A 27114-nucleotide genomic window follows, 5' to 3' on the forward strand; every position below is an offset into this window, starting at 1 on the left:
ACCTGGCACATTTGAACATATGATCAATACTGTTTTGGTTCCAGGAGGAGAACAGGCAAATCTATGAGCCACGGATGTGGATAATCTGATTTACAAGGTGTCGCTCACTCACCTTCAGGCTAGGCTCCACCACTCACCCTGTCACAGGTCCTCCTTTAGCTGTGGTGCTACGAGCCACCCTACACAGCACCGCCCGTGAGTGAAGACCTCAGCACCCAGCCTTTCAGAGTCCAGGAAAAAGGAGGAGTTTCTGCCTCTCTGTTAAGACTGGTTTTTGTTTGAAGACCTACCTTTTCCATCAGCACCTGACACAAATGATACTTTCACCAGAGATGGTGAACTTCTTCTGGAAGGCCTTCATGGAAACCTTGTCTTAGGTTTCCAACAGTCCTGGTGATCTTACAAGAGGAAACATGGAGTCGTCATGGGGCAGTGGTGGTGGTGGGGCCCTCATGTCATCATGGAAAGCAATCACGACAGCGTAGCTGAGAGATGATGAAGGCTTGGATTATGGCAAAGGCTGTGAGAGTGGAGTGGGTGCGGGGCTGGGGGAGTGGATCAGAATGGACCACTCATCAAAAAAAAAGTGAAATGGACTTTCATCACTGAGGGGAATGAAGGGGTCACTAGTGACCATCATGAGTCTGACTTGGGGACTCGGGCATGGGGATGTATTTACTGTGTTGAGGACCCAGGAGGAGGTGGAGGTAATTTGGGGGAAGAGAGTGACTTCGGTTCAGTATCTTTTGATTCGGGGATGCCTGTGGGACATCTAAGGGAAGGCATCCCAATTGCTGCCTGACTTTTATTTTCTTTTGTTCTGCTTGCAAAATCAGAGAGAAGCCGCATCCTGTCAGGGGCTGTTGCTTTCCCTTTGGTCCCTCTGCTGGGTTTTTTCCAGCCCCTTGCCCTTAGGCAAGAGAGGAGCCAGCAGCGCAGTCTGCTGGGGGCTGCAGGGCAGGCTCTTAACACAGCAGGGCCCTTCAGATGTTCCGAAACTGACAATCCCAGGTCTACCACCTGCCAGCATTTGTTCACAGAGACACAGCATCACAAACTCTCCAGACTGGAAGGGACGTTAGAGGTCATCCATTCCAGCCTCGGGGGTGGCATTTTCAGACCGTTCTAAGAATTTAAGAGTTCCTCCTCCTATTAATGTGGGAGCCTTTCTTCTGACTTCTCCTTAATATGCTGTTAAAGACACGGTCCACCTGTGCGCTTCCTTCCTCGGGAGGAGTATGCTGGGGCTCACGTTTGTGGGTCCAGCGGGCAGGGATGAGCGAGGCCAGATTTGCGAACACAGTTCTTTCTGTCCTTCACACTACAGCTACGAGAATGGTCTCCATGGTTACAGCAGCTTCTCAGAGGTGCCTGGATGTTCACTTTCTCTATTCCCCTAAATGTCTAATTTATGAATAATCTGTTTAGGTAAATTGCTAGAAAGTTTCTGTATATATATGAAAATCAAGATATGTATAAATATACACACACACTCAAAACAGCAAAAAAAGTAGGCTGATAGGCATTTTGGGTACATTTTTTTCCTCCTCCTAATAACAAAAATTGGGATTGACTTTAAAAATTTCAAGTTAAACAAGATTCAATGAAAGAAACACTGCCTTCATGTTCTTCAAAGGCATGTGAGTGAGAGGGGTTGGAGCTAACCTAATTATGTTTTCTTTAATGTGAAATAGCTATTTGCCTGACATTGCATTTGCATCTCCCCATCACATTCAAATGGCTGGGACATTGATTTTTTTTTTTTTTTTTCTGCTAGGGCTCCCTTTGAACATGAAAGTGCTTTTTCCTATTTTTTTTCCCCCTTGTGAGAGCAGTGATAAGAACAGATCGATAATTACATTGTTGGATAAAAATGAATATAAATTTTATTGAAAAACAACACCAGCAACAATGTGGGGAAAGCATACTCAACAGCCACTGGCCCACACAACTCAACACACACATTATGAAAAGTAATCACCATTTAAGAGTTCCAGCTACTTATTCCAAATGAAATGATAGACCCCAGATAAAGTGATGTGGGATGCGGATGCACACCCGCCTCTGAACACGCTGCTAACAGCAAAGGATGCGGCAATCCTGTTCACCTTGCGTTTGCTGGGGGCCATCTAGCGTATTTTAAGGATTAACTGGTTTGGTGAGAATTTAGTCCTTCCAGTGAGCAGAGCGTCTAATACCCAGACCACTGGGAAACCTTTTCTACTTTCCAAGTCCTTTGAGAAGAGGATTTCACAAACTTTCTTGGCAACGTGTCCCTCCTGCTTAAAAACAGGAAATAGTTCTTTATGTCTAGCCTAAATCCTTCATGCTTCAGTTACTCTATTTATTTCCTTTTAATCTCAGCAGGCGGTGAGAGGTTTGCCTCTGGTGGGACAATGTAGCATATGGGGAGCTCACAATGATCATAATCAGATTGAAACGGGCTCCAGCTGTGCTGCTGGCGCTTGGGAACCAAGCCAACCAAGCCGCACGCAAGGAGTTAAGAGCAGTTAACTCCCTCACCCTCCCCGACCTCTGCACCCTGCTGCCTGGGGTGAGGGCCACCGTCCTAGGACTTGCGGGGCCAAAGCTCGGAGTGTGATCGGTTCGGTCCTTACAATGGGGGCACAGTAACGAGCGCTCGCAGAGCTGTCCCTTCCAGTCTCATACCCAGGGTTTGCATGTCAAGATGGGATTTCCCGGCAAAACACTCCCCAGTGGCACACCCCGGTGTCTTCTCACCCTGCCAGGCAGTCCCCAAGCTCGCCCCACAGCCTGTGCGCTCCGTGTGCACGCCAGGAAGCACGCGGTGAACGTGACACCAACATCGGAGTGAGCCGGAGTGAGCGTGAACTCTCGGCAGCTCGCGGACTGGGCACCAGGGAGCGCCCGTGCCATTCCACCGTCGCGCCACGGCGCCACCAGGAAACAAAGCTGGGGATTTGAATAAAAGACTTCAAAATGCAGCCCTGCGTTCCACCCTGAGCAGCATGCGTGTAAAAATTCATGAAGATTGGATTTCATTTCATGTATTTTTACTTCAGTGGAGAGAAATACAGGTGATTTCTGGCTGCGCCCACAGCTGTCTTTACAAATGGGGTGGGGTGGTTGGGGGGGGGCCCTGGTTAACGCCGCAGACGGAGGGGCACGTGGTTGCTCCGCAGACACTTTGCGAGGCTGGGCCTTGTCTTGCTTCCTGGGGCAGCTCCTGTGTTGCTGGGTGGCATCCTCCGCATGCTCCAGAATGTATTCATTAGCTACACTATTTTAAAAAAGACGCACGTTGTTCTCATCGGGACGACCCGTGGCTCTGGGTCCGGTGAGCGACATGAGTCATAGGAGGCACTTATTATTCAGATAAAACACAGCAGGTTTCTTTCAGCCCATAAAATCAAAGGTGTGAAAAAAATTTGTTTTCAGGGCATCAGAACCCCCTCCTTGTTTCCCTGCCGAGTGCTCAGTGGTCCCTCCTCTGGGGCCTTTGTGCTTTTTTCCAGGCACGGGTGACAACAGTGCCTGCCAAGGGGGTGTGGGACACGGGCCAGAGGAGAGCTCAGACCCCCCGGGGGTACCGCCCTCGTGTTCGGCCAGGGGGGTGGGCAGCCCTAGAACATGGCCCTGGGACCCCGGGGAGAGGATGGACTGAAGCCTCCGGAGCCCGCAGCCTTAGGCAGGCCTGTTGGGGGGAGGCTGCTGCTGCCCACCCTGAGCTCCGAGATGGCAGGGGCGGGACCCCCTTGTTCCCCCCTAACCCCGGCATCTAGCACAGAGCCCCGTGCTCATTAAGTGCCCCGTGAACATCTGCTGAATACACAAATGTGAGAATGAAGGCAGAGGAGGCGTGAGCAGCGGCTGGCCTGGCTGTCGCGGAGCCTGGGGACATTTAGCAGCGTGGGGGAGGGGGACGGGGGCAGTGTCCCGCTCTCAGGGTGAGGGGCTGAGCCGGGAGGGGCGGGGAGCCGGCGCCAGGGGGCGGGAGCACCTGCAGGGGGCGGGCGCTGCGGGGTGCTGCGGTGGCCACGCGGGCCTCTCCCCCTTCCCCTTCCCTCCTCTCTGCCGTTGCCATGGCAACACGGGCCTGAGGCGCCGCCGAGGCCGCTGGGCCCAGGCTCCTAGGGCAGCCGGGAGGTGCACGCGGACCCCAGGGTCTCTCCTGTCAGAGCAAGGCGGGGAAGGAGGGGGGACAGACGAGCTCAGAGGCTCCGGGCGGGGCGGTCCCCCTGTGCGGGCTTCGCGCGTGGGGACCCTCGGGGCCAGCAGAGCCCTGCTAGTTCCCGAGTCTCCTGGACACTGTGGTATTTGCCCGACTCCCTGCCCGGCCTCCCTGCTTGGGTGTTTATTTAGGGTTGTCCGCAAGCCCCCACCCCAAGGGCCTAGCAGCCTCCTGAAGCTCCCCCTATGGAGGTGCAGGCCAGGGCCTGACACCCAGGCTCTGAGAGGGCCTGGAGGACCACCAGCTAGACCGAACCGGACCGAACTGCCCTGTGGGCTCGTCTGGGAGCACGGAGTCTGGGGTCTCACACCCTCAGACTCAGGTTGTGGGGCTGCTGCAGCGTCCCTCGCCCTCTGGCCCTCCACCCAGGCCACCCAAGAGTGGGCACCGGGGGCCCCCTTCCGACTTCTCTATTGCCACATCCCCAGAGTATACAGGGATTGTGGAACCTCCAGGCAGAGGCGGCCTGGCTGGCTTCCTCTTCACACCTTCTCTTTTCTAGGGCTCCTGAAGAGCAAGAGGCTGCAGGAATGCAGAGGATGGTCAGGTCTGGGAAAAATGGGCTTCCAACCCTCCCTGGGGTCGAGGAATTGGTGAGAAACACCGATGCTACTTGAAAGGGGTTCTGTGATTCAGGACGACTCAGCCTCGCAGACCGGGTCCCTGTGGGGCGTAGAGGAGAGTCCTCTCACCATCACGTGCAAAGCTTTCTGCTGGGGCCATATGCCTGCTTTCCCACATCAACCCTACAAAAACAACAACAGCATGAATACGAGAAGGGGCATCTGGGCAGTGGTGTACAGTTTACAATACCTTGGATTTACATAGCACCTTTTTCTTCTAAAGGGCCTTTGCCTCAGTCCTCTCGGCCGTTGCCACAGCTGAGCGAAGCCATCAGAACACAAACATCGCAGCTTCCACGGCGGGGCAGGGAGACTGAGGCAGAGGCCCAGAAGTGGTTTCATGCAGACTCGCTGGTGGCCGGGGCTCGCTGCACTTCCGTTGGGCCCTCCCTGGGCAGGTCTGGCCTTGGCCCTCTGGGAGGCGTGACCGGGCACCAGGCCTCACTGGGAGTTCACTTTGTATTTCAGGATGTAGGAGTAGAAGTTGTGGTTGGCGTTCTCCAGCACCATGACATAGATTTCTTGGCAGCCGGCCGTGCTGCAGCTGCCCTCCCAGTAGCCCTCTCTATTCAGGGTCAGGGGCCACGTGTCCTGCCCCTTCACCAGGGCTTTGGCGATACCATGTAGCTTCAGTTTGAATGGGACATTCCGGTTGGCAGGAAGCACGCCCGACAGGGGCTCCAGCAACTCATTGTCCTGCCCCCAGTTGCCAAAGCTCTCGGGGAACATGGGCCAGTTCACCTTGGTGTTGGTACAGCACAGAAGGTAACTGAAGACAAAGACGTAGTTGCCCGGCTCCAGCCTCTTCTTGACGAAGATCTTGAGGGCAAACTTGCCGGCCTGGGGCAGCTGGACCTTCAGCTCCGCCCGCTTCTCTCGGTGCAGCTGGAAGATGTAGCGCCGCCCGGTCTCCTCGGTGATAGGGCCTTCGTCCCCGTGCAGGGAAGCCAGGACGCTGATGCCCTCGTCTACACCGAAGCTGACGGAGCAGCGGCCGTCACTGGTGTGGATGATGGGGTCGGGGTGGGAGGGCTTCACGATGCCCATCTGCTCCGAGAACCAGCTGGGGCCCACGGGCTGGTGCAGCTCAGCGGGCAGCTGGACACCGATGTCCACGTAGTTGCACTTGAGTGTGTACTCCAGCACCGAGCTGTAGATGTCAGAGTTGCCTTTGGCAAAGATCTGCAGCTTGTGGGTGCCCACTGTGGGAGGGTAGATGTCCAGCTTCATCCCGTTCTTCCTGAGGCTCAGCAGCCCATGCTCCTGCTTGCCATTGAGCATAAACATGAAGAGCGTCGGGGCACAGCTCTCAATGGTGATGGTGGCCTTCCCGTTCACTGCGGAGACAGAACCAGGGTCGGGAGGTGGATCCAATATGTGCTGACGTGCTGCTAAATGTTTGACAACTGGCTCTCCGGGGGGACCCTGACTCTAGCATCTGCCCATTTCCATGATGTGAATACTTTCAGCACGATGGATTTTAAGCAATCACGGTGGTATCCCAGACCTCGATGCGGGCCACCTGCGGCGTACACTAAAAGGATCCCCTCCCCACGGCAGGTGCTTCTCTGAGAGGGAGTTGAAAGCTGAGGGTCTCAAGAGAAAATCCGCCCCAGCCGTAGATGCTGGCCTCACCCTAGTGATTCTCATTAGATGAAGGTTGCATGGAGGCTTAGCCTGATTCTGGAACCAGGTAGAGGGCCCAGGGGCAAGGAGGGCCCGTGACCCGTTGGACACCCTGTGTCTCCTTCCAGTCTTAAGTCTTGCCTCCCACCGCTCTCTCCGCATCTGCTCATTGCCAGCAGCTGTCAGGTGAACACAGGACCTTACAACCTGGCTTGAATGCCATCGTGTGCTAGAGGCTGTGCTCCAGGGCGACGACTGCCTCCTCGCTCCACTCCTGCCCCAACCCCAGGACTCTCACTTAGCTGTGGCTTGGCCCGGCTCTGGAGGGCCTTTGGCATCCACTCTCCTTCTGCCTCTCCCCATGCCCACCAGTTTTGTGATCTTCCTCTGTCCTGCTGTTTTTCAGGGACAGGTGGTCAGTCCTCTGGTCTTGCAGCCCATGAGCATTTCCTTACCTGGTCCTCCCTGTCTCGAGGGACCACGGGCAGGGCGGGGGGCGGGGGGGAGGGCAGTGGCTCCTTGCAGAGCCTCAAGCCCCTTCCTCTCGGAAGCCCCACACCTGCTCCTTGTCCCAGCAACCTCCCCAGCCCCATTCGTGTTCACAGATGAGCATGAGGGAAGGAGACAGACTACTGCCAGAGCCATGCTCACTAGTCACCTTTCCCCAGTCTGAGGTCCAGTACTCTTCTGCGGAGGCAATGCCTGGGCTCTGGGACAAGTACCTCCAAGATGTCCCCTCTAATCTGCCACAAGGGCCCCGACTCCAAGCTGCTCTGCTACTGCATTCAGTGCTAACTTCCAGCCAGCCAGTGAGAATCCCACACAGGCAGCAGGAAGAGATGGGAGCTCACTGGCCATCTCCCCTCTGCTTCTTCGTGGGCTTCCTCATCCAGAAACCTTGGCAGGGAACCCCTCCCCACTGCGGTCCTCTTCCACCCTGTAACTCTCATCTGGCCTCCGTCCAAAGACTTCAGTGAGTTCCTTGGAGCATCGGGGCTGCTGGCAGGCCCTCCTGGACGCCCTCTTCTCCCCTTGCAGCCACCACGCTCTCCAGCCCAGCCTGCTGACCACCACCCCAAGCCCTTTGCTGCTCTTCCTTCCTTTTCTGGTATATTGATTGTGGGGCCCCTTGTGCTTTGGTGTTCTTTTCTTGTCTACTTTCTTTCTCCACTGCCTCCAGCCGCTATGGGACATCTACCTCCAAAGGAAAGTGACCAGGAGCAACAGGCTTGTTATGAGTCTCTCTGGTCTGAATCTCCCCTCACTTCCTCTTCTAAGCCAACTCAGTGGGCAGAAGCCATCTCAGCCTTCAACTGCTCATGGCCCCATCCTGTTCCATCTTGCATCTGAGTTGGCTGTGAGATCCCACGGAATTCACCTTTGAGGTGGAGTGCCACCCAGCATTTCCACAGGGCCTCCCGAGGGCCCCTGGGAAAATATCTACCTGCCAACTCCTGGGTTCACTCATGTGGGTCACCATCAGCCTGGAGACCAGTGAGAGTCTGTCGCCTCCTGCCTAAGCTGAGTCAGGACCCGCACAAGCATCCTCCCACATCCTCCAGGGCTCCTTCACATCCCAGAGCCCTCACTCATGTTCTTCCCTCCACTGCTTTCCCCTAAACCTGCTAAGACCTTAGCATAATGTCTGACTGCAGAGGAGTGAGGTCGAGCTCCCCCGGGAGCCCCTCTTCTAGCTCCACATCTCCTTCAGGAAGCAGCACTGTTGTAGTGAATTCGTTCTCTGTGATGTCTGTCTTCCCTGCAGGGGTGAGCACTGTGGGGAGCTGCCCTCCTCCCTCCTTTCCTGCACTCCTCAGGCTTGACGAGGGCACCTGGGCCAGCAGATTCTCTACCAAGGTGAGCTGAATGGCCCGAAGACTTGAAAGAAGGACTGGCGACTCCGGGGACTCTGTGGGAGCCTGCATCCTCCCCTGCATCCTCCCCTGCATCCTCTCCCTGTACCTCCCCTCACCCCTGTGGGTGGTACTCCACTCCCCACATCCCCTGTCCTCTTCATTCCCTGTCTTTCACCCACCTGTTTCCCTCTTCTGCTTTCTCCGCATCCCTACTCTTAACGAAAGTAGCTCCAACAAAGAAATATTCTTTAAATAAGCATCATGAATATGGAATCAAATTTGAGATTACTGTATATTAAGAAACCCAGCGTTGACATTTCTGTGCCTCTTGCAAAGGCAAGTTCTTCTACTCCGTGGCATTAATTTGATGTTGGTGTGGCCTGGTCCATCCTTCCCTGTGGTTCCACAGCCTGCACCAGACAGAACAGGCTCCCCATCCGATATAAACAGAGGAAACACATTCTCAAAGATAGCAACCTCATGCTGTTATTTTAGCAGCAGGAGCCTCCAGGTATTTGTAGTTTTAAAAAAGTATTCAAGAGAGCTCCGCAAACTGGTTAAGGAAGCCATTGTGAGGTGGAAGGGACAAATCAGCTGGAAGTAACTTGGGGACACCTGTGCTCCCCATGCCCCTATCACTCTACAGTGTGGGATGGGGCTCACCTGCAGGCCCACCCACAGGTGGCCTGTGCGCTTGGCCTTCTCTCCTGGGAATACACATCCCTCTACCCCCACCCCCACCCCCACCTCACCCCCATTAGCAGAGATGGTACCAACAGGCAGGCCTTTGCTGAAGTGGTGTGTGTGTGTGTATGTGTGTTTGCGGGTGGGTGGGGGGTAGGTACACTGACTAGGTTGTGCTGAGCCCTGGAGCCTGTCCAGGTTATGTGCCCAGCCTTGGACCAGGTGCCAGGGCCTTGGACGTACATAAGACAAAGTCCTCTGTGGTTAGCTCTGCGAGGCTCGTGACCACAGTTCTGTACCCTCTCCCACACAGCTGGCTCCCCCTAAACCTCAGAGTGCACAACACACTTAGCTCGGTGCCTGTGGCCCCTGTGGGGACCTGGGGAGTAAAGGTCAGTCTGGGTCAGCCGTGGGGACAGCTCAGCTAGGTGTCCTGCACTTCTTACTCCCAGGGACGTTGGCTGGAAAAAGCTGGCCTCTGCCTCCAGGAGGGAAGCAGGCAGAGTGAGCATCTGAGCTTGTGAGGGAAGGGCATGGAGGAAGGCAGGCTGCGCCTCTGGGGCCAGCCCTCGTCTAGCGGAGCTTGAGCTCAGACGTTGGAGGGCTTGCTGTGCCCGTCCAGAGCATGTCTGTCCCTGTGTGTGGCGGTGCCTGTACTCTTCCAGCTCCTGAATAAAGCGCCTCCCCCCCCCCAGTCCTGTGTCCTGGGAGACCCACGCTGCTCTCCCACTAGCTGGTTAGACCACTGACATGGAGATCCCTGCTTGGCTGGGCCAGCAGGAGCTCTTTGCCAGGAGTTTGGGAACTCCTGTCGGGAACCTGAACTGGGGGTGGGTACAGCCCGGCCCGAGGCAGTCCTTTACTGGCTCTGGGAACTGGGAGAAACTCATCCAGCTGGGGACCCTCCAGTCCTGGCTCCCTGACAGGTTGGGCTGTAAGTGTGGCCCTCAGGGGCTAGGGAAACCCAAGGACTTCCTATGCACCCCGTTTTTGGTTTATGCTGCTGCGAGCGGGTACCTGTCCCTGCAAATGTGACCTATGGCTGGATCTTGCCCCAATGGCCTCATGGCCTTGGCTGCCGTAGTAGCATCTGCACATACGTTCTGCTTACACCAAGCTCAGGGACCCTGGCTGTACCCTGGCAGGGCGGTCCCCTGGAGGCCCAGATACCTTGAGACACAGGGAAAGCTGCTCTGTCTCTGATGCTCGCATGCTGGCCACCTGCTCAGGGCTTACCTGTTTTGATCACAGAAGTCTCTGGGTGGGCACTCAGCATCCCCTTGTTGTAGAATTCACTCTTGTGATACATGTTGTTCTCAAACTGCTTCAGGGATTGAGGTGGTTTTAGCAGTTGCCAATTCTTGTTGTCTGGGAAATGGTCCTCGATGAACAGTGCGGGATGGGTGAGGAAGTAGAATTCATTGTATCTAGAAGTGGGGTGGGGAGGAAGATGGTCAGTAGCCATATAGGGTGAGTAGGCCTCAGCTCTGTGGAGAAGCAGGTGGGGGCTCACAGGGGGATCCCTGGGGCCTTCTTTGGCCTAACACATCCACAGAAGGGGTCCTGCCAACAACCCAAGGGGAAGAAGCACTATTTCCAGCCTTAACATGGGCACTGCAGATGGCTCCTCAGTGGCTGCTTCCAGAAATAGAAGCCATGGCAGGATCTGAGGCCCCTTTTAAGAGAAGGCCATAGCCCACGTGGAGCTGTGTCCAGGTGGGGAATGGGCTCCCCCTACACTCAAAGCCAAAAAGAGATTTGAGGGAGCAAAGGCATAACCCATGGACGAGGTCCCAGCCATCAGGGTGGAGGGACGGCAGGCAGGGAGTCTTGGGTGAGCAGCCCTCCTGTGGTCCCCAGGGCCAATGAGACACAGCTCCCTAGAGGTTAGTGATGGGGATCAGGAGAAGAACACGGAGACTCATCTGAGATGGGGAAGCTTCACTCTTAGCTTGTATTTGGCCTGTGTGCAGGACTGTCGAGATTTAGACTGCAAAAATCAGAGACAATGCTCTCATTCTTCTGGATAAAAAGGAATCTGAGCTGCTGAGAGATGTTCATGATCCATGAGGAAGGTCATGGCTTTAAGGTTAAGACCACAGTTGGCCAGAGCCTTGGAGAACAGACGTGCTCCAGTGCCCTGCACCCCACCACCCTGCCCCACTGCGGCTCACAGGGACTCTGGGCACCCACAGCCCCCTTCCCACAAACTATAACCCCTTCCTCCGAGATGTGATGTGGCTGCCTTCAGTGCGGAGGAGCCCTGGTGTCTGGGGGAAACAGACACCAGGAAGAGAACTCTGGCATCCCTGCGTTACAATATGGTCAATGGGTCAAAGGCCTGGAGGGAATCTTGATAGTTCAGTAGCTTCTCAGCCCTGCCTGCCTCTCTTGTATGGCCCGTGGGCAAATAAATGCTGGGCTTTCAGCACTTGGGTAGAGGGAGCAATGGGGAGCCAGAGGAGGGATTTAGTCAGTGGAGGGTGAGGTGACAAAAAGGTCTGGGCCCTTCCTCTCGGCCTGGGGCCAGCTCATTTCAGAGCCCGAGGAAGGCTGGGGTGGCCGGCAGCACGCACCTGGCTCTCCCTGCCCTCCCACCTGGCCTGCCCCACCTGCTGCTTCCTTCACCTGTGTCCCCCATTTCCACCAACAGAACCCAGATTCATACTTACAGGAAGGTGAATTTGGAGGTAGCAGAGTCCACCAGGCCACTGCCCCAGGTGCTGTCCACCAGGTGCCACCTCCCCTCCAGGTACACGGCGTTCCAGGCGTGGTCAAACTCCCCCGAGAAGCTCTGGCCCGTCTGATAGCCAAAGCCCTTGGAGTAGCCAGGCACAGTCATGCACTGCACCCCGGCGATCCTGGCGGCGGGACAGGGGTCTGAGAGCGGGCTCCCGCCGGGGCTGCCCACTGCCTGGGACTCTGTCCATGGCCCCCCGCGCAGGCCTGTCTGCTGCGTGTCAGTCCCTCCCTGCCTTTCACACGGTCCCATACAGACAGCCTGAGGACTTTCATCCCCAGGGCTGGGGCGGGGAGGGAGGTACAGGGGGACACCGGGCTGGCTGGTCCTGCTGGCACCCACTGGCTTTAGTCCCCATTGCCGGCTCCTCCTAGGGGACGGGGCAAATCACTTCTGGAACGTTCTTCCCCAGACAGAACCTGCCTGAGTGCTCTCCCCGCAGCCCTCTGGGAGGACACTGGGTGCCGTGGCGAGTATCACCCCGAGAACATGGAAACCAGGGAGAGAATGATGTTCTCGAAGTATCAGAGCAGCTCTAAATTGAGGAGCTAGGTCTGGGTGACACAAGTGGGGTGATGAGGGAGGGGGCTGGATAGGAGGGTTCAGGAGAAAGCTCAGCCCTAGTCTCTCCATTATGTCCTGTTTTAGGACATCCGTGGGGGGACAGCTGGGGCAGGCTGGCCAGTGTCTGCAGCCCTGACTGGGGAAGACTGGCCCATTGCTGAGATGGCTCAGGTCTGACCACCAGGGCCACTGCAGTGCAGTAAGGTAGTCTGCTGACTGATGGTCCTGGCCGCAGTTTTGGAGTCCCCCATGGATGTCCCTTGAGGTGTGACACGTGGGCCAGCCAGCCTGACTTGTTTGGCCCTCTGACAGTGTGCTCCCCCACTGCTTACAACCATGCTGGCACCACTTTCTGTGGCCTGGGCAGTGAGAGATTGGTGAAGGTCACCTATGGGGACCACAGAAATCTTGGGCAAGCTCCCATGTGGGCATTTGTAGCCGAAACCCTGAGGCACCACCCCAAGGCCAATGCAAGAGCCCCGAGAGTCTTTCCATGACCAGCTGGCTCTCCTCTTCAGCAGCCCTGCCCACCACCTGGCAGTGACCAGAGTGGACCACTATCTGCCCCAGGGGACGTCCTGTGCTTGCTCCCCTGGGGGTCTTTGTGTGAATTAGAAAAAGGTGTTCCTTTTTTAAGACTCTCTCCTTCCACTTCTGGCAGATTGGCATAATAAAAACACAGTCCATGATTTCCAGGCTATTCTGGTGGCTCCTTAAATAGGGCCCCTTTGAGGATCATGCAAGCTGCCCTGCTGAGTCTGCACTCCCCTCAGATGAACCGATTCTGTACACTGGGTGTTAGCCAGGCCTGGAGGCCTCTGGGGGCCAGGGTCCTTCCGTGGACCAGGTCTGCAGACTCCAGTGCTCTAAGCAACAGGGCCACGGAGCCTCTCAGGGTAATGGGGAAGATGGCTCTGCAGCCATAATAGGAACAGGGGAAATTTTCCCTATAAAAACATAGGTTTCTAAATCTTTTCTTTTATTTTTTTTTAATTTTTTTTTTAGAGAGAGAGTGTGAGAACACGCACCTGCAAGCAAGTGGAGGGAAGGGCAGAAGGAGAGAGAGAGAGAATCTCAAGGAGGCTCCAGGCCCAGTGTGGGGATCAATCTCACAACCCTGAGATCATGACCTGAGCTGAAATTCAGTCAAACGCTCAACTGACTGAGCCACCCAGGTGCCCCCAAAAACATATATTCAATTAACCACTAGAATGCTGGATTAAATATTGCTTATCATTTGCTGAGAGAATCCGTGAAGCAAAATGGGGGGTCTGCAAGTTTCCACACCCCACCCTGCCACGGGGTCGCTCCACCCGCACACGACAACAGTGTCCCCTTCCCACGTCTGCCTGAACTTCCCTCCTCTGCAGGGTGCAGGCAGGGTGCAGAAGGTGCCCTTCTGCCCACAGCTTCACAGGAGGAGGTCCAGGCCTCCCAGGCTGTCTAGGACATGCCGCAAGAACAGAGCAGCTAGGCCCCCTGGATTTTAGGAGCACCTGGGGAATGCGGGGCAGAGAGCAAGAGGGACTGGACTGGGATGTCAGGTGTTTCTGCTGGTACAGGCCGAAACCCACTCCTGGAGCAGAAGGGCAGCCCAGAGGCAGGAAGCCAAGAAGGAGCCCCAAAGTGAGGGGGGGCGGCAGGCCTGGACGGGTGGGGAAAGAAAGTGCAGCGTGCATGCCTGGAGAGTCCCCGGTCTCCTTAGCTGCAGAGGGTGGTGAGAGGATGCTTCTGGGGGTCGGAACTGGATACGTTTCCAGGCAGCAGAGGGGTTGGGATGAGAGTGAGGCCAGAAGGGCGGGATAGAGGAGCAGACTGGGGGGCTTCCCTGGCAGGTGGGGCTCCACCCACCCAGAGTGAGTGAGAGGAAGTATGGGGTAAGACATGCTCCTGACACGATGTTAACTGACAAAAGCTCATACAACCGGGCCATCAGCACAAGGCCCGAGTGTGTGTGTGCACGTGCGCGTGGGTGCGTGGGTGCGCGTGCAGGGCGAGAGGCAGACAGAGGAGGGCGGCAGAGTGAGACCAGCGGGCTGCACCTGCTCTCCTAGTAATGCGATTATGGATGAGTGTAATTTTCTTTTTTAAACTTCTCTGTATCTCCTAAATTTTCAGTAGTGATTAGGTGTTACTTTTAGAATTGGAAAAAAGCCATAAATACTACTTGAGATTACATTCTTCAGTGAGTTATCTTCCTTTCTTGGCCAGCAACGTCTGTGAGCATCCATTTCCAGGCGCGTGTGGAGGGACAAGTGGAGACCTGGAAACAGTTCTGGGGTAGGTGTGCTGGCTGCGGGGAGCTGTGGACTTCTGCACACGCTGCCCACTAGGTCCGCCTCCGCTCATGGCCCGCTGTGGTCTGGGCCCGAAGGAGGGCCTTGCACATCCACACGGCCCGTCAGCACTGCAGTGAGACGGAGCAGGCATTGCTGTGGGCAGTGTGGCCGGCTGGAACTCGGGCTGAGTGTCCTCCCGGGAGAAGCTATGGGCCTGGCCAGTGGGCCCGGGGCTACCCTCCCACCGAGGGATGGAGTGGAGGGAGGCTCTGAGAGCCAGGTCGGGGAGCAGCAGTGAGATCCTGACCCCAAGCCCGGGAAGGGCAGAAGGAAGCAGAAGTGGGTGGCCGGAGGGGTGGTCCCTGGGCTGAGAAAGGGGATCAGGGCTCAGTCTCAGTAACATGGTCACCTCTAGGGTGACCTTGCCAGGCCCACGATGGACCAAAAGAAATGTTGGATTAAATGGTCTCTAGGGGGGTGATTCTCCTATGACAAGCTGAAGGGAAGCTGGGGAGGCCATGGGGAATGCCTGGGGCAGAATAAAGATGAAAAAGGAAACTTAGCTGTGAGCTTATACCATGCTTGACTATGACATGAGGGTATTTTACTACCTGGAAGCAATGTGCCAGATGGATTGGACAAAGAAGTCATAATGTAAAGCATTATTGTTAATAATCCATAATTCTCTCACAAAATTGTGGAACTAGTAATTCCAGCTGCTGGTTGCTAGTCAGGATGACCCATAGCCATTTCATGCCATCGAAAGACACCACCTTTCGTGCAAAGCACTGTACCAGGCACCAGGGAATAATATCATATATCATCTCATTTCATATAATAAATATTATAGCCTAATAAAATATTCTGGGGACGTCTGGTGGCTCAGCAGTTGAGCGTCTGCCTTTGGCTCAGGGAGTGACCCCAAGTCCCGGGATCGAGTCCCACATCGGGCTCCCTGCAGGGAGCCTGCTTCTCCCTCTGCCTATGTCTCTGTCTCTCTATCTCTCATGAATAAATAAATAAAATCTTAAAAATAAAATAAAATAAAATATTCTGAAAGGAAAATTCACTGGCTTCCCTAGATGTGCTGATAGGTGCAAGAGGGGCAGATATGTGAAGCATCACTAAAATGCTAGTGATACAGACTTTTAAGGAGACCCAAAGGAAGAGGAATTTGCTGGAAAGATCTAGGAGAGTATTGAAGAAGGGACAGAAAGTGAGAAATGTTTCCACTTCCTAATGAGATCTGACTAGTCATGCTAGAGCCTAAAATATCATCCCAGGACATCTATCTAATAATCTCAGGTTGTAGAGTTGGCTTTTACTTTTGATAGCTTTTAAATTGCCAACACCAGTGGTATCAATTGAGGAGTTGGTGGATCCAGTCTGTGACTATTATTTTATACAGACATGGTCCGGGTCCTGCTGTGGGAACCGTGTAATACTGTGTTAGCCACACCACTGCCAGGCCTCAGCAGGGTGGCTGCACTGTCCGGGGTGGCCAATGAGCTCTGCAGGCATCAGGCTTTGACCATAGTGTACTTCCCCAACTCTGATCTCCTCCCAGAATACGTGAGCCATGTGGAAAATAAGAGAGGGAGGGAGGGATGTACCAATGGGAGAGGCAATGAAGCATGCTCTTTTTTTGTGTGTACCTTGATGAAAATATTGTGATTTTTTTTCTTTTTCTTTTCTTAAAGATTTATTTATTTATTTACTTATAGTACATGAGCGAGGGGGAGGGGCAGAGGGACAAGGAGAGAGAGAGAGAATCTTAAGCAGGCTCTGTGCTGAATGGGGAGCCCAATGTGGGGCTCGATTTCACGGCTCTGAGATCATGACCTGAGCTGAAACCAAGAGTCTGCTACTCAACCGACTGAGTCACCCAGGCTTCCCCCAAATTTTGTGATTTCTATACTGCAGCAGGACAAGTATAGCCATGTATCATGTTTCACAGTTTATTTACATAGTTGATTTCTTATAAATCTGATGGTGCCTATATTCCTGCCATACGGTATTCTTGGACCACCCTTTATGGTGAGGTCAGTAACTATAACTACAGTAATTATTCTTACTCTGAGGCCCTTTTGGGGTGTGACTTCAGGGCCCTCCTCTCTGACAAGTCAAGACTCAGAGAGGGAGGCTGATTTGCCTGGGGACATATAGCCAGCCAGTGGCCAGAGCAGCACCAGGACTCAGTTGTCCAGATGCACACAGTTCAGGAGGCTTTGTATTATAGTAGCACTTTTGTATGCCAAGATTCATTTTAATTTATAAATATGTGGGTGGAGTAAAATCAAAGAATGGTTTGATTTAGTGACATCATTCAGCTCTGTAAGCACTATCCTTTGATGTATCTACAAGGGCAGGGGAATTCAGATGTCCCTTTTAGAGGCTTTATCTGACAAAGTCAGAGATCTGGGCAAAACTTCAGGTTATCCAGGGTATCTGCCTCTCCCAGGAGGGTGAGATGGTCAGTCCTGGCCTTTGGGGCCTTTGGAACCAACCGATGTATTGGGATCGTCTGGGACATCATGTTGAGCAGAAGCATGCCGCTGCTCTTGCTCTCTGTGACAGCAGGAGGACGGATGGAGAACAGGCTGACATCTGATTGGTGACAACCAGTCTCTCCGGCAGCAAAGTCTCAAACTGGTAATAAGCTCCTGACTTTATCAAGTCTCTGGAAACCCTAGTAGCTGATGGTGGCTGGAGCTGTGCTAACAGAGGGAAGCGTTCTACTGGGGGCTAAGTTGGGGGCAGGAATCTGGGAAATTAAGCTTGGCCTCTCCAAGGAAGTTCAGCAGAATTCATTAAGGCCAAGGGGGATTGAGACAAAAGAAGGGACATTAATGATGGGTGATGGGAAGTCAGAAAGAAACCAGACCAGCAGTTACAAGCAACAGCACTAACAAAAAAACTCACATAGCTTACTTGGGAAAGACAATGTGGAAATGAAGGATGCTGCAAAAATATCTGAGTTCTCCACCAAATTACTTTATTCAATCAGTCTTTAATGAGGCCATTGCGAGGAGGCAGAATGGACAGACAGAAGTAATGAAGGCCGCATAGGTACTACTCTTGCTAAGAGGCTGCCCTGGCGACCGAGCCGGGATAAATCAGCAAGTGTGGATTACATGTCTTCTGTTATTAAGGACTCCGCTAATGAATTTACCAAACCTTCGGCAATTATTTGGAAGGTGGGGAATTAGGAAAGTGATGCATAGATGAGGTTACTGATTTTTAAAGCCAAAGTTAAAGGGTTCCAAGGGACCGTGAGCTACTGTTAACCGTCTGAGCGGTAGTATAGAGTTTTTCACATGCTAACTGCCAGGTTAGAACCTAGCTTTAAATGATGTAAAATGTTGGGATTGTTTTAATGATCAGCTGCAGGCCAGGATAGGGCCATTGTTAAGCATCTGGATTAAGCCAAAAAGCTGACAGATTCACTCAAGGCAAGTGTCAATTTTCTGAGTCGATGTGTGTCTGTAGGAAAGTTCCACAGAGCAACAGCATTCCCAGACTCAAGAAAGACAGGCAAGGTTAAAATAAAACACAACCACCCCAAAATCAGGTGAACAAACTCCAAACTGCATGTTCTCACTTAGCCCTAGCATTGCCAGCAGGCAGTACAGTCCCCATGTACGGATGAGAAAACTGAGAAATTCCTCAGTTTGTTCCTCAGAAGGCACAAAACTAACAAGTAGTAAATCAAGGACTGGAAATTAAGGAAGGGGGACGGAGGACTCTAAAAGTCTTTCTGGCTTTGAGTCTGGCACCCTTCTATATCATGCTGGAAAGCTTATACTGGATGAAGAAGGATGTATCCTAGGATTGAAAATCCTGAGTGCTTTCAAGTTGGCCAACTAAGATGCAAATTACACTCTGAAAGATGCCAGGCACAAACAGAGCTGAAAATAGACTGAGGGTTAGTCCATTGTTTAAAGAGAGGAAGGCCATGTCATACAAATCTGGTAGGAATATCTTATCATTTCCTGTCATTGCGGACCTATGGTGTGTAGGGTCTGAGATGGGCGTTCACAGGGGAAGCAGAAACAGCGAGCGCCTGAAGACACATAAAAGACATATTAGACCCACAAGACATATAAGGAAAAGTGAGCACAGGTAACATGTATGTGATAGAACAAGGTATGGAAAGGAATGTGACAAAATGTGAAGTGTTATCTCAAAGTGGTCAGAGTAACAATTTTCTTTCTGCTCCTATACATTTTATAAGTCACTTATAATTAAAAAGTATTTTTTCCCTTGATTTGGGAAAGTTATTAAATAAAAGCATAAGGCAAGACAGGAGCTTGTGAACAAGGCGTGCTGATGATATCAAGGGAGAGGAAGGTGGGGTGACCATCCTGGGGTGGTGCTGGAAGGAGCATTAGAGATAGGGGAGCAGAGTGAGCTTGAATACACGTAAGTGCGGCCAGTGGCACAGGGGGTAGGGCTGGAAGGGTGCTGGAGGTCAGATTTTGGAGGACTTTGTAAGACAGTGGAGCCTGTGGTCTTCTTCAGGAGTCCAGGGCCTAGGGAGTCTGGGCAGAGGGCCAGTGAGGATCCTGCATCCTGGAGAGGCCCCCCGGCATATTGGAGTGCCTGGGTCAGAAGCAGGGGCAGGAATGTGAAGGGTGGGAAGGACTAGCGCTGGGGGGGTGGATGGGCTGCTGAGGGGCTGGCATCCTCTGCAGGCCGCAGGCTGACCTGCCCTGGTGGCCTCAGGGACTGTGGTCTTAGCGGTGGGGTGTGTAGGTGGGATAAGTGAAGAGCAGGGAGCAAGCAGGAGGCTGGAGCAAGATGGGAACAGACACATGTCTATGCTTGGTGGTGGCATTGAGGGGTGGGAGGCCCGACAACTGGGAGTTAGACAGGAGCAGGACGTCTTGGGCTGCCTGTACAACTCCGACATGCGACAGCTGCCCCACTGTGGACTCGTGTCTGTTGCTACACTTGGTTTGATGAATCGTCACCTGGGTCCTGGTGGGCTGACATCTGGGTGCCCGAGAAGACCCACTCCCAGAGGCCTGCAGAGATGGTGGGCAGAGCCTATCCATCTCCCTGGGAAAGAGACTTTTCAATGGCCTCCAGGGCTGACTGATTGATCCTGGGGAACCCAGCAGACCTCGGAGAGTGAGCAGAGCAAGCTGTGGGGTCGGTGGGGCTCCCCCTGCCTGAAGTGTGTCCTGAGGTCACCTTGAACCAACAACGGTGTCTCTGTACGCAAGTGGTTTCCTTACCAGCCACTCTCCTGTCGTCACCCACCCGGGCAACCTGGCCAGGTGCTCATTCCCAGAGCAATGAAAACGGAGCCCAACGCCTCCAAGAGAAAAGCTGCTTCCTAGTTATTCAGCTTCTCCAACTGACAAATCTTTTCAGGTAGGAGATCATCTGTTTCCCCCGCGAGAGGGCCCCCGTGCCAGCCCCGAGGACAGGTTTTCACAGTCCCCTTGGCATCAGCAGCCACTGTCCTCCTATTCTCAGACCTGCCATTCTTCTAACCTTCAGCTGCGCAGAGATCGGCGAAGGTGGAAAAAGGGCCTTTTATAACCAAATTATCTCTGTGCATTCATCTGCCATTATGTTAATGCATCGCGAAGCCCGGCAGATGGTACAAAGTCAATTATGCTGGTGTTAAAAAGGGAGAAATTGACCTTTTCAGGACTCACTTGGATTCCAGAGCAGAGTTTGCAAACTCAAGTTTCAGGCCTGGCATGTGGGCGAAGGCCCACAGCGCTTTGGAAGGGAGGAAGGGATGTGTCAGGGTGGTCAGCCCGGGACTGGGGGACCCCTCTTGTACCTGCACATCCTCTCAAAGAGTCCAGCGTAGCCATCACAGTTGGTCTTCTGTGTCCGCAGGATGTCGGTGGGCTTGAAGGCCTGGCGGTCCTTCTCCTGGGCCGCCTCGACGTCGTATTCTGGAGGGCAGAGGCGTCTGTGAACAGCTAGGTCCGGGGAGGCGACCAAAGCTTATGCAGAGCAGAGGGGGTCTGTGGCCGGCAGCACTGCCCTCCCGCCCTTGGCTGTGCTTTCAGCACCACTTGGGCTGGCCTCCCTCAGGTCCCAGAGAAACCACTGTAGGCCGAGGGGAACCAGGGCCCAGCCAGGGCCAGTGCTGGGAAATGTCACCCCCTTGCACAGGTGGCTAGAGGAAGAGCGGAGCATTGGCAGAGCAGGCCTGGCTCGGTGGGCCTCTGGGGAGAAGCTGGGAGGGAAGGGGGCCGAGACAGCACTAGGGGTGGGGGCTCTGGTCTTGTCCCCACCACACAGCTCTGCCAGCAGCTCCCCTGAGGCTGCTCACCCATCCCTGCTGAGGCTGCCACCTTCCAGACCTCACACTGACCCACAGGGGGCGCTCTGAGCTGCCGCTAAACAGCCTGTCTGGTCTCTCTCTGGTCACTAACAGAGGCCTGGGGTCACTAAGGCCTGGGGTGAGGCCCTGAGGCAGGAATCACTGTGGCCACTGGGCACGAAGGGAACATGTGGGAGGGTGGCAGGCAGTATATGGAGTCCTACCTAATGTTCTCTTTCTGCCCCTGTAAGGCCGAGGCTGAGTGGAGCTGCTGGTGGTGGAGGGGGAGGAAATGGCCTCTCAGGCCCTATGTTCAGATACCCTCCCTGTGTCCGGTGAGTTCACCCTCTAAGCTGCATCCCTCACTGCTGCTTTAGAGGACAAAGGTAAAGCCCAGTGGCAGCAGATCAGGAGAGCCCGGCTGGTTGTGGGGTCACAGGGAAAACGCTAGAAGTCCACCCCACCACCACTGGCTCTTCCACTGACTGCAAGGGGTAGCATCCAGCATCTCCCTGGCAACCACCCACGGGGCTTGGCTTGCCCTGGCCAGACTCCCAAGGCTGTCCTGTGCAGAGCTGAGGACAGGTGCAGAGGCCCAGGTCCCCTGAGGTTGCTCTGAGTGCCTGGAGGCGGGGCTGAGGTCATGGGTGTGGGAACAGGGAGCAGGGAGAGGCGAGCCCACTCTTCCTGGCACTGGTGCTGTAAGAAACCTCTTGGTGTTGCAATAACTTTCCAACAGTTATGAATCTTCTGCATCCTTCTGGAGATGACCTTCTGTCCTGTGTTCTCAGGTCTGTGCAGCAGGTTTACCAGGAAGCCAGGACTGGGGGAATGCTGCTGCTGGGTGAAGGGCCTTAGCTCTGGTCACTGGCTCTGGGCTGATGGCCACAGGAGATCCCCCCCACCCAATGACCCTTTATGGAGACTGAGTTTTATGCTCCTTGGTTAGTCTTTGATTATTCACCTAGCCATCTGGGAACCTTTCTCCACTGTCCATCTAACTCCATGCACACTAGTGGTCAAGTGAATCCCAGAGAGGCTCCCCTAGGGACAGGGTCCTGCAAGGAGTGGCATCAAGGAGTCCTAGAGCCAGTGGCACCACAGGTGGGCCTACCTATGTGGTGGCAGATCCAGATCCAGATCACGCGGACCCTCTCCAGGTCACTGTGGGCTTCCTGGAGCAGGTCACTCACCAGCTCATCCAGGCCACTCTTGACCGTCACCTGGGGAATGGGAGGGGTGTACTATGTCAGGGTCTGGGTGAACTGTGGGAGCTCGGTGCCTTGCCACCTGCAGCCAGCGCTGCTTTCCCTTCAGTCAGAGGAGGAGGAGGAGAGGGCCAGGGGCACAAAGGCTAGGCTGAGAGCAACCCTTGGTTGGGGACTGGACATATCAGGTTGTGCCGACCAGCTGGGTCACTGGCCCAAGAGTCACACAGACCCTGGGGCCAGCATTGTAGATGGACGTTTGGGCAGATGTAGCAGCTCCTACTCATGGTCAATACTCCCCAAAGCAATCTATGGACTAAACACAATCTCTATAAAATTCCAACAGCCTTTTTTGCAGAAATGGGAAAGGCAATCCTCTACCTCATATGAAATTAACAACAGGCCCAGAATAGTCCAAATAATCTTGAAAAAAGAATAAAAAAGTTGGAGGACCCATGTTTCTGGATTTCAAAACTTACTACAAAACGATAGTAATCAAAATCAAAATCAAATCAAAATCAAAATCAAAATAAGTCAGTGCTTATGGTACTGACATAAGGATCATTTGGCCAGTGGAATGGAATTGAGAGTCTAGAAATTAACTTGTACATCCATGGCTAACTGACTTTTTTTGACAAGGATGACAAGTCTATTCAGTGGGGAAAGAATAGTCTCATTAATAAATGGTGCTGGACAACTGGATATCCACATATAAAAGAACGAAGTTGGACCCCTACCTCATACCATATACAAAAATTAACTGGGAGCACCTGGGTGGCTCAATCGGTTAAGCATCTGACTCTTGGTTTTGGCTCAGGTCATGATCTCAGGTTTGTGAGAACCAGTCCTGTGTTGGGCTCCACACTCAGCAGGGAGCCTGCTTGAGATTCTCTCTCTCTGCCCCTCCCCCTGCTCTCGCTCTCTCTCAAAATAAATACATAAATCTTTAAATAAATTAACTCAAAAAGGGTCAATGGTTTAAATAAAAGAACTTAAATGCTAAAACTCTTTGAAGTAAACACAGGAGTAAATCGTCATGACCTTGGATTTGGCAACAGATTCTTCAATATGGTACCAAAAGCACAAAGTACAAAAGAAAAAATAGATTAATTGGGAGTCATGACAATAAAAAACTTCTGGGAATTGAAGGACAAAATTGAGAAAGTGAAAAGACAACTCAAAGAATGGGAGAAAACGTTCACAAATCATGCATCTGGTAAGGGATTAATATCCATAATATATAAAGAACTCCTAAAACTCAACAACAAAAAGACAACCCAGTTTTAAAATGGGTGAAGGAAAAAAAGTAAAAAAAAAAAAAATGTATGAGGGACTTGAATATACACTTCTTCAGAGATATATAAATGGCCAGTGAAAAGCTGCTCCACATCATTAGTCACTAGGGAAATGCAAATTGAAATCACTTCACACCCACTAGGATGGCTGTAGTAAAAAAGACAGCAAGGATGTGGAGAAATTAGAACCCTTGTGCATTGCTAGTGGAAATGTAAAATGGTGCAGTTGCTGTGGAAAACAGTTTGGCGGGTCCTCAAAAAGCTGAAGAGAATTCTCATACGATCCAATAATTCCACTCCTTGGTAAATACCCAAGAGAACTGAAGACAGATACTCAGATACTTGTTCGCCTGTGTTCACTCGAACATTATTCAATACACAAAAGGCAGAAACAATGCAAGTGTCCATCACACATGAACGGGTCAGCAAAAGTAGTGTGTCTCCACGACGAAATATTATTCATCCATGAAAAGCAGTGAGGTTCTGACACATGCTACATCACGGATGCTAAATAAGCCAGACGCAAAGGGACACGTACTACATGATTGCACTTAAACGGAACATCGAGAGTAAGTTAAGGGAGACAGTAAGTAATGTAGAGGGTACCAGGGGGGATGGGGAGGGATTGCTTCATGGGCACAGGGCTTCTGTTTGGGGTGATTTTGGAAACAGATAGTGGTGATGGTTGTACAATATAGTGAATGCAAGCAATGCCACTGAGCTGTACACTTAAAATTATTAACACGGCACATTTTATGTTCTATACATTTTACCACAATTAAAAAAAAAAAAAAAGAAGGAACAAATGAGGTTTGCTGGCCGGGGCCCTCAGGAGGAGAAACAGTTGGGGTTGTAGGAAAGGCACCCCTGACCATGTTTAATCTTTCTAGAGAAGCTGGGGCAACTGGGTGCCTAATTCCGTGACAGTTGCTCATGCCTTCACCAGCCCTCACCCTAAGGTACTCCCCAAGCTCCCGGACCCTTTCTGCCACTCACATCAGAACCCCAGGTGCACTGTGTGACCACAAGGAGACCTCTGGACCTTTCTTCTGTCTCCTACCCACCCAGCTGCTGTCTGCCTCCTTTTGTTCAGTGTCCAGCTCCAAACCGATGGTTCTTGTCTTTGTCTTTCTCCCAGGGCGGAGGACAGCGCCTGACTCCAGCCTGGCTGACTCTGACCTAACCCCATGGCTTCTGTGCCTCTGGTCCCCACCTCCTGGCTCTACTTGGGTCTGGCTGGCCCCGGACACCCACTGCTCCGTGGCTGGGTCTCTGGCCTCAGCTGGGCTCCCAACACCGCTCCCGGAGCCTGGCCAGTAGCCTGGCCTGTCCCTCTCAGCGGCCACTGCAGCGCACCCCACGATCCTCGGACCCTGACACCGCCCCCTTCTCGTCCTTTCAGACAACCTGGCCTCAGATCAACGAGGCTCAGGCAGGACTTCCCCTAAGGAGCTCTCCCTCCGGCGCAGCCAGCCTCTCAGCCAGCCTTCGGTCCTGGCCCCGTCTTGGCAGTGCCCTTGCTCACCCGTGTCCTCACGCCTCCCTTCTAGTCCTGGTTGCCTCGTCCCCTCCTGTCTGTACCTCTTCCCCAAATCTCTTCCTCAGGGCTGTCTACACGTAGCCTCCCCTCCTCTGCCGGCTCCTGTGGGGTCTTCACTCCCTCCTCCTCCATCCCTGCGTTGCTCCTCGGCCTGCAAGAGTCGGGCTGAGGCTCCAACCCCTGTCCAACCACCCCTCTGGGGGTAGGAAGCACTTCAGTGCTGACATAGTAGAAATGAGTCCATCCTAACCTCACTTGACTAGACTCAATAGCTCACGCTGTTGACCATCCATGCCCTCAGGGAGCTCTCCCTGCACCTTCCAGAACATTGATCCCTCCTGGTCTCGCCCTGGCCTCACATGGCTCAGGGGCCTTTGGACCTCCTGCCCTGTCCTCCCTAAAATGACACCCACCCTCTGGCTTCAGCTCTTAGCTAAATCTGCTGGTTCCTGAATCAGTGTTTCCTGCCCAGACGTCTCCAGGCCGGATAAGGCTCTGGGCTTCGAGACCTGGCTGCCTGCTGCTCACTTCCACTGGCTGTTCCGCAGCTGCTAGCGCCCACTGCCCCTAAACAAACTTGTCAGCCCCTGGGACTTGCTTCTTGTGATGAGCTGCTGTCCCACCCTCTGTCACTCAGTCCGGCAGCCTGTGAGCCACCTGCCTTCCACCTCCCTCACACACACTGGGATGCAGTCCTCCCTCTGCCGCCAGCTCAGTGTTGACCACTCCTCTCTGCTCTCAGTGTTCCCACTTAATCCTGCCAGCACAGCTGGTGGCCCCCTACTGATGACCCTGCCTCTAACGTGATTCTGGATCCATGCCCCCATCCATCTACTCATCAGTTCAACAAACAAGGTTCCTGAGTACCTACTATGTGCCAACCGTAGGGTGGTCTCTTTAGATTGCAGGGGATCTTACTGCTTACTAGCCTACAGTGGCTCACTCAGACTTGAGCAATGGGTCCAGCTCTTTGGCCCTTATAATCAGACTTTCTGTGGTGAGCTCTCCCACCTGGCTCCCAGGACCCCAGTGTGCCTCTGGTGCTTCAGCTCAGGTAGCTGTTGCTCCCTAACCACATCCCAGATGAGCCTGGACCCAGAGATGTGACCCATTGACAGCCCATATGCTCCAGGGGTGAGCATGGCTGTGGTTGCAATGGGTGCTAGCCAGCTGCATCCATGGTCCTCCCTCATCCTCTGGCTTGCTTCCATCATGGGCTGGGGATGGCCTAGTTCAGTAGCAGCAACACCTAAGTGGCCACCGGCAGCGAGGCAGGACAGGGCTGGCCAGAGGAGCCTGCAAGTGAGGCCTTTGCAGGGTGTGAGTGGCCTGGGGTGGGTGCATCAGGACTCTGGGTGGTATTGGGGGGATGGAATGGCCTTCTGTCCTGGGTAGGGGCCTGATGCCTTGGTCTTCTTTTCCCCATCCATATAATGTGAAAAGGCACTCCGGGCCATCTCTCTGAGGGCCTCCAAATGCATGTGGCGGGGAGGGGGCCTGAAGAGAGGCTTCATAACCTTGACTTGGGAAACTCTAAGTCACCTTATACAGAGGGGCTCGTTCTCTTACCTGTGAGGCATAGCTGTCCAGTTTCTCAAACTGCCGCAGGTCCAGGGGCATGGATTTCAGGCTGGACCGATCCCACGGGTAGGCTGGAAACACAGGGAGGCTCAGTCAGCTCTTGAGGCCTGCTGACCAGTGCCACCTGGCTCAGGCCTCTCTGTCGTTTTGAGGAGCTGTGATTGCCTGACCTCCAGCATGATTCCCAGAGCTTGAAAAACCACTCCCAAGAGCTCTATTTCCTAGAAGGCTTCCTTGGTCAAATTGGTTTGTGAACTATGGCAACTCCTCTAGTTGTTTTGGAGACTCACAGGGGAGAGGAGCCCATTTGCAGAGCCCTGCAAGTCAGCAGTAAGGAAACTGGTTTTACCTCAATTAACTCAGCAGGGCCTAGACAGATTAATGAAGGGACTCCTTCTCCTCACCATTTAGTTTTCTGCAGATTTTTTGCTCCTAGGAATGAGTGATCTGCAGGAAGTGTCTGGGCAATACTTCCAGTCCCTAACGGGCTCAAGAAAGGAGGGTCTGTGCCAGCGTCATGGTGCCCAGGGCGAGGGCATCTCGGGTATCAGAGGAGGGTGTGCTGGAGCCAGGCCATTTGGCTTCGGTAGGGTGAGGTGGGTTTGGCACCCAG

At 53.5% G+C, this 27114-nt stretch overlaps 1 protein-coding gene and 1 long non-coding RNA gene across 2 annotated transcripts in view; one reads left to right on the forward strand and one right to left on the reverse strand.

Annotated features, from left to right (window-relative positions):
• Positions 1–1860: 1860 nt before the first annotated feature.
• KY (kyphoscoliosis peptidase) overlaps positions 1861–27114 on the reverse strand; it is a 48240-nt gene continuing 22986 nt past the window's right edge. The window contains exons 6-12 of the mRNA XM_038570941.1: positions 26490–26572; positions 21992–22100; positions 20386–20503; positions 11675–11863; positions 10239–10429; positions 3983–6173; positions 1861–3262 (exon numbers count right to left, since the gene is read on the reverse strand). Of these exons, the coding sequence (XP_038426869.1) occupies positions 5278–6173; positions 10239–10429; positions 11675–11863; positions 20386–20503; positions 21992–22100; positions 26490–26572 (1586 nt within the window). The 3' untranslated portion in view covers positions 1861–3262; positions 3983–5277. The remainder of the gene's footprint in view (positions 3263–3982; positions 6174–10238; positions 10430–11674; positions 11864–20385; positions 20504–21991; positions 22101–26489; positions 26573–27114) is intronic.
• Positions 4072–8907, forward strand: LOC119865394. Its single transcript, XR_005377047.1, has 3 exons — positions 4072–4128; positions 4716–4806; positions 8228–8907. It is a non-coding gene; the product is annotated as an uncharacterized LOC119865394 (long non-coding RNA).

This window comes from Canis lupus, chromosome 23 (assembly GCF_011100685.1).
Source record: "Canis lupus familiaris isolate Mischka breed German Shepherd chromosome 23, alternate assembly UU_Cfam_GSD_1.0, whole genome shotgun sequence".
Taxonomy (NCBI): domain Eukaryota; kingdom Metazoa; phylum Chordata; class Mammalia; order Carnivora; family Canidae; genus Canis; species Canis lupus.